This window comes from Lampetra fluviatilis, chromosome 61, assembly GCF_964198595.1.
Source record: "Lampetra fluviatilis chromosome 61, kcLamFluv1.1, whole genome shotgun sequence".
In the NCBI taxonomy this organism is placed as follows: domain Eukaryota; kingdom Metazoa; phylum Chordata; class Hyperoartia; order Petromyzontiformes; family Petromyzontidae; genus Lampetra; species Lampetra fluviatilis.
Window position 1 is genome coordinate 345,309 of NC_136335.1, and position 6,953 is coordinate 352,261.

A 6,953-nucleotide genomic window follows, 5' to 3' on the forward strand; every position below is an offset into this window, starting at 1 on the left:
AGGGGCCGAGACGTGGAAAGGCGGGGCCTAAAGAAGACGGGGTGGGGCCTTAAAAGGAAAGGCGCGGAGCCAAAAAACAAGGAAGAGACAATTGGGGCCTAAACCGGAAGGGGGGGCCTAATGAGTAATGGGGCGGGGAATAAACAGGAAGGGGAGGGACCTAATGAGTAATGGGGTGGGGCCTAAACCGGAAGAGGAGGGGCCTAATGAGTATTGGGGTGTGGCCTAAACAGGAAGGGGGGGCCTAATGAGTAATGGGGCGGGGGATAAACAGGAAGGGGAGGGACCTAATGAGTAATGGGGTGGGGCCTAAACCGGAAGAGGAGGGGCCTAATGAGTATTGGGGTGTGGCCTAAACAGGAAGGGGGGGCCTAATGAGTAATGGGGTGGGGGATAAACAGGAAGGGGAGGGGCCTAATGAGTAATGGGGTGGGGGATAAACAGGAAGGGGAGTGACCTAATGAGCAATGGGGTGGGGAATAAGCAGGAAAGGGCCTAATGTGTAATGGGGTGGGGCCTAAACGGGAAGGGGAGGGGCCTAATGAGTAATGGGGTGTGGCCTAAACAGGAAGGGGAGGGGCCTAATGAGTATTGGGGTGGGGGGTAAACAGGAAGGGGCCTAATGTGTAATGGGGTGGGGCCTAAACAGGAAGGGGAGTGACCTAATGAGCAATGGGGTGGGGAATAAGCAGGAAAGGGCCTAATGTGTAATGGGGTGGGGCCTAAACGGGAAGGGGAGGGGCCTAAACGGGAAGGGGAGGGGCCTAATGAGTAATGGGGTGTGGCCTAAACAGGAAGGGGAGGGGCCTAATGAGTATTGGGGTGGGGGGTAAACAGGAAGGGGAGGGGCCTAATGTGTAATGGGGTGGGGCCTAAACAGGAAGGGGAGTGACCTAATGAGCAATGGGGTGGGGAATAAGCAGGAAAGGGCCTAATGTGTAATGGGTGGGGCCTAAACAGGAAGGGGAGGGGCCTAATGTGTAATGGGGTGGGGAATAAACAGGAAGGGGAGGGGCCTACAGAGCACGAACTTCCCTGTCTGTTTCAGGTAATAGAATCTTGTGCAGTCGACTGCAAATGCATTCCTCAACAGGTCACCAGACTTCAGTAGTTGGTACGGCTGTTTTAGTACAAGAACAATGGGCTTGCATAATGCCCCATGCATAATGCCCCATGCATAATGCCCCATGCATAATGCCCCATGCATAATGCCCCATGCATAATGCCCCATGCATAATGCCCCATGCATAATGCCCCATGCATAATGCCCCATGCATAATGCCCCATGCATAATGCCCCATGCATAATGCCCCATGCATAATGCCCCATGCATAATGCCCCATGCATAATGCCCCATGCAATGAATCCCCACTTGGCGCAAGAAGAGCACACAAGTGTTGTCACCACATCTCTCCCTCTATTTAAGGAACGTAACACGAGGATTTATCCATGAATCTGGCTGTCACCTGATGAAGAAGCGAGTTGTAATTACTGGCAAAACGTCGTACTCAGATTGTAAATGTTGTGGCTTTGTTCTCCAACACACCGGTGTGATGTACTAGTTTACTACACTATACACTACTATACACTACACACTAGTGCTGTACTAGTAATGTTCTGTTAACGTGACAAACCTTACTAGTTGGCTGTGTCGGGTGGTGGCGGGTTTAACCACACATTTATATATTTACGCGATCTCACCCCAAAAAAACTCGATTATGTACAGTTGACTCTCGATTATCCGCACCGACGGGGAGGACGCCGTGGAGAATTAAAAATCGCGGATAATCCAAAAAATAATAATTCTGCGGATCTCTGTGCCAAAAACTAACGATCAAACGATCAATGCACGTGCTCATTGATAACACTTCTCTGCTCCCGTGCAGAAGCCTCCACGCCACTAAGTGGATGACAGCAGAGCCACGCCAATCAACATCAATCAATCTCCGCCCACCCTTGTAAATATATTGAAACTACTGGACTGTAGAGGAGATCACATAGATTTCGGATTAACCATAGCAATATATTTGTCCGGTTTAAGCATGTCACTTGTAATAAACATTTCAAAGCATAACATTGTATCACTTTGTTTAATACAAATTTGGGCTTAAGGGAAATCTCAGGTGCGCAGTTAATCTGCAAATCGGATAAACTGCACGTGGATAATCGAGAGTCTACGTAATTAAATATCTTCCCGTCTATTTTCTGTTTATCTCCCCACAGCAAAGCAAGTTCTACACGACGCTCATTGACAATTGGCCGGTAAGAATAAATTTTTTTTTATATCATCATCAGTAGCAGGTGCAGTAGCAGAATAATCATAATCACCCCCCAGATGTGTTATCTTCTTTGTTGCATCATCATCATCAGCGGCATGATGATCATCAGCAGCTGTACCAGCAGCATAATTCGCACCTCGGATTATATATGTCAGGGTCGACTACGTACAGTGCGAAAGTTCATCATAATACATACATTCTTGATTCCGTGCGAAAGGTCTCTATTTGGTGTTTGAACATCTTAACGCCTGTTTTATTGCCAGAAAGGATAAAACCTATTCTCATATTTTGATACTGGCAAAAAGGTCCCATGATATACATACAATAGCTTTATCTTCCATTACATCATCATCAGCAGCAGCGGTAGCATCAGCAGCAACGATAGCAGCCAGATGACCAATGACTACACGCGAAAAAAAACGTAACGTTCATTTTTGGTTCCGCATTTAATTTGCATCAATTCCAGCTCTGAGAATCAAGCACGTGGCGTTGGCAGCGATGGTGGAAAGTGCTGCCCCCTACCGGCGCATATTTGCCCATGACGTGAAAACTGAAGTTTAATTGGCTCTGTCGTTAGCCGATGGAGGCTTATAGATGAATGAATAGCAACAAACATTATAACTGCACGGTCTAATGTATAATCATAATATTGGCCGTGAAATCTTACGTGCATATATATGTCTATATAGACGAGAGGTAACCCGTTCCTGTGTTGCGGGATGTCTGCAAGTTGCAGGGTGGGTTTCCCGTTCATCACCGAAAATCTCAAAAGCGGTTCAGCGTTCATTTTATTTGGAGAGGCGTAGCGGCGGCAGCGCCATTGTGTTTAAAGACGTCATTACTCACCCACAGAAAGCCGCAGCAACACGACCGCCGCCACTCTACGATAGCCGGCGCCGAAACTGCCACACCCCCCCCCCCCCCCCGCGTGGGCTTGTGGGAGCCTCGGTACCAATAGAGTGATTTTATTTGACATGTACGTCATCGGAACGGAATGGGAAGGTTAAAAAAGAAAACGTGACGCGCGCGCGCAGAATGCGAAAGGGTAAATCGCTCGTTTTCAACGTCGCTATTTTGTGTTTCTCGACAGAGACATCAGGGCCCTACGGGCCACATGGGGAGGACAGGGGACGCAGGCTCCAGGGTGAGTACTGAGCTCTTGATGCCCCCTGCTGCTGTTGGGGTTTACCATTCACGGTTGCTGAGCGCAGGCCTGGTGGCAGCGAGGAACAAGCAGCGCCGATGAAGGCGCGGGAGTTGCTCGAGGGGGCGACACGTTCATAGAATCGAGTTTTAAGAGATTTGGCGAGAAATGAGGCAGGAAGTGTTATGGGCCACGGTGTGGCATGTGGGTGGGTGGGCGGGCGAGCATGTCGGCGAGGTACCGAGTAGTTGAGTGGGTGGGTGGGTAGGTGATGGTCGAGGTGTGTTGCTGTGAAGGCGGGTCAAGTTCCCGTGAGCGGTGGCCGTGTTTGTAGCGGCAGCAGAGCGATAAGAAGGTGACTGACCACCGCTGAGTGGGTGACTGGAGTGAGTCAGGGAGTGCTGAATGATCGACCGCCCTGACTGATAAACTTCCAATAAAACTGTATACGCCGTTAGCCCTTGATTACCCACGGGTGATTTAACCATGGTTGCGAATTAGCCGGCACTCATTCGTGCCCTCCTTTGAACGCTACACGCTGCTGTCTTCATGGTAGAGGTTTTATTTGTTTGGAATTTAAACTACATACCCGTCAACCCCTTATCAGTGCCGACCTTATTACAGACCAATTAAGACCTTATTTGTCACCCAGCGCCTTTCTAAATCTCAACGTTCATCCTACAGAGTCCCATCAGAAGGGAGAAACATAAACAAATAGACAATAAAATGTGTCCGTATTGAAACGGCTGTACGCTTTATGAACCTGAAAACTCAATTTCCCTTTACAACAATACCGTATGTGTGGGCAGGTTTGGGGTTAGAGCGCACGAGCATAAATGTGTGTCGTTAACCCCGCCCAACCACCAGACGTGGCCAAATGAGTAAGGTTTGTCTCGCGAACAAAACGTGGTGCAGTTACTAACTTAAGCGCACACCGGTTGTGTGTTGGAGAGTGAAGCCAACAGCATTTTCCAATTCGAGCAACCGTGACGTTTTGCCAGTGATTCCAACAACAACAACCAACTTCGTCGGGTTGAATTTGCCCGAATTGTGAAGAATAATATCGGTCGCGAAAGGCCTCTACGTCTCAAAAACACCGGTACCGGTTGTTAGCGGCTCCTCCTCACTCGGTGTTAAACTGCCCGTCTTGGTTATAATTCGTGCAACCACGGAGCGGACCATTGTGGGCCACACACCCCGTTGGTAATGTTGCCAGCTCTCAGCTGACCGTGACCTGCATTCCAACGTTCCGTTTTTCAAATATGTAAAGGTCGGACAATCACCCGCGGGTGGGTTTTTGTTTTTGTTGTGGACTTAACGACCCTCAACTCTCTCTCTCTTCCCCAGGGACCGTCGGGAATTCCGGGAAACGACGGAGAGAAGGGGGAGCGAGGCAGGCCGGTGAGCCGAATTGTCTCAGCCCACCTATTAAACACCGTACTCGAGGTTTTTGGGTTACATCGCGGAAATATAAATGTGTCGTTAAATTGTAAATATCGTGGGTTTACTCTCCAACACACAACAGGTGTGCTGTACTGTACTCGTAACGAATTAATATGTTTTGTTGACGTGATAAACCTTACTAATTGGCTGTGTTGGGTGGTGGCGGGTTTAATAACATTTATATTTACGCGATCTAACCCAAAAACCTCAATTATGGATAATATTGGTTGCGAAAGCCTACTAGGTGTTAATCCGACTAAAAAAACGATTGACAAGTTGTTGTCATTCATGACGACGATTCGCTAAACCCCTCATGCTAAATGTGATCTGTTCCGCGCGAGCAGGGGGAGTCGGGCCTACCAGGCCTCACCGGGCCTGCAGGCCGGCCCGCGCCCGACGGTATCCAAGGTGACGACGGCGAGCAAGGACCCCTGGGGCCGCCCGGAGAGCCCGTGAGAAAATGCCTGTTTTATTTGTTTATTGTTTCGCTTGCTTTTTATAACCCTTTCCCACTCCCTTGACGTACATGCAGGCATACGTCATGCATTACCGATGACGTACGCACGTTCGTAAAATAGCGTTATCGGTACCAAGGCTCCCCCACTCGGCCACGCGGGGAAGGGGGGGAGGGGCACGCGGCACAGTTTTGGCGCCGGCTATGGTAGAGTGGCGGCGGTCGTGTCGCTATGGTTCTCTGCGGCGAGTAACGACGTCCTTATAGAAACAACGGCGCTGACCGCCACTACGCCTCTCTAAAGAATGTTAACGCCGAGCCGCTTGCCGCGTCGCGAGACTCGGCGGTGAACAGGACCCCACCCAGCCACACTGCAGACGTCCTGGACACACGGGGAAGGGTTCAAGACCGGTGCCTACATCCTGTCCAGACCACGTGGTGTGTGTGTGTGTGTGTGGTGCGTGCGTGGTACGGGTGGTTATTTGTGCCCTAGGGACCGCAGGGAGACAAAGGGGAGAGAGGGCCACCCGGAGAGAAGGGAGACCAGGTGAGTTTGGTTTATTTTATTCTTTATTCATTGAAACGTCTGAAACTCCCTTGAGATGGAACTTCTCGTTTGTCAGGGTGTTAAGGGTGAGCCGCAGAGGGATACAGCAAGATGGTGATAATGATGATGATATTTGCGGTGTTCATGATGATGATGGGAGTAGTGGTTTTAACAGTGATGCTGATGATGATGGTGATAATGATGGCGATGACGATGGTGGTGATGATGGTTGTGATGATGATGATGGTGATGATGGTGATGATGATGGCATCTCCCACACAGGGCTACCGTGGTGATGTTGGTGATGCCGGCCCAAAGGGCGAGCGAGGACCCAAGGCGAGTGGCTGTCCACTCCGTGCTGTCCACTCCGTGCTATGTGCGTCTGTTGTGGGGAGTGGTGGCACAGCAGGTAGCGCACCGCTGCGCTACGAACCAGGTGACCCGCGAGTTCGATTCCCGTTCACGGCCACGATTATCTGAACCGGTGCTGGGCCTCTGCCCTAGGTCGACTCAGTGACCGGTGCGGTGAGTCAACATCGCCACTGGGCAGACAAAGACGGCTGGCCGTGGTGCAGGCCACCCGCCTTCCCATGCGGCCGTGCTGGCCTTCATAGGCGCTGCTGCTCCTCGCTCACAGAGCGCACACACAGTGGGAGCAGTCGTCTGCCCCCGCACTCCTTAGAAAACTTGGCAAGATCCAACCTCAAGAATCGTCTGGAGGCTCTCCGAGGCTCCGCGGTGTAGAGAGGTTTATACTCGATCGGTGTCCTCGTCTTCATGTAACACTTGCAGTGTGGTGGTTGAGACGACAGTGTCTGATGGATCAAATCACCAACACGGATCGGCGAGTTGTCGCGCGGATGGACACGAGTGTCTGTGGCTGACTCGTCTAACCATCGCTCTCGCTCGCTCTCCGCTCACTCCCTCACTCGCTCTTTCTTTCACTCACCCTCCCACTCACTCACTCTCACACAATCTCATACACTCTTTCTCTCGCTCGCTCGTTCTCTCTCTTTCGCTCGCTCTCACTCTCTCACACACTCTCACACACTCTCTCTCTCTCTCGCTCACTCTCCCACTCACTCT

The 6,953-nt window shown here is 50.8% G+C and overlaps 1 protein-coding gene across 1 annotated transcript in view; it reads left to right on the plus strand.

The window, feature by feature from the left end:
- Nucleotides 1–6,611, plus strand: part of LOC144951220 (uncharacterized) — an 84,107-nt gene extending 77,496 nt beyond the window's left edge. Inside the window, exons 12-18 of the mRNA XM_078881369.1 lie at nt 2,224–2,262; nt 3,370–3,423; nt 4,771–4,824; nt 5,211–5,318; nt 5,814–5,867; nt 6,150–6,276; nt 6,550–6,611. Of these exons, the coding sequence (XP_078737495.1) occupies nt 2,224–2,262; nt 3,370–3,423; nt 4,771–4,824; nt 5,211–5,318; nt 5,814–5,867; nt 6,150–6,276; nt 6,550–6,611 (498 nt within the window). The remainder of the gene's footprint in view (nt 1–2,223; nt 2,263–3,369; nt 3,424–4,770; nt 4,825–5,210; nt 5,319–5,813; nt 5,868–6,149; nt 6,277–6,549) is intronic.
- The last annotated feature ends 342 nt before the right edge of the window (nt 6,612–6,953 follow it).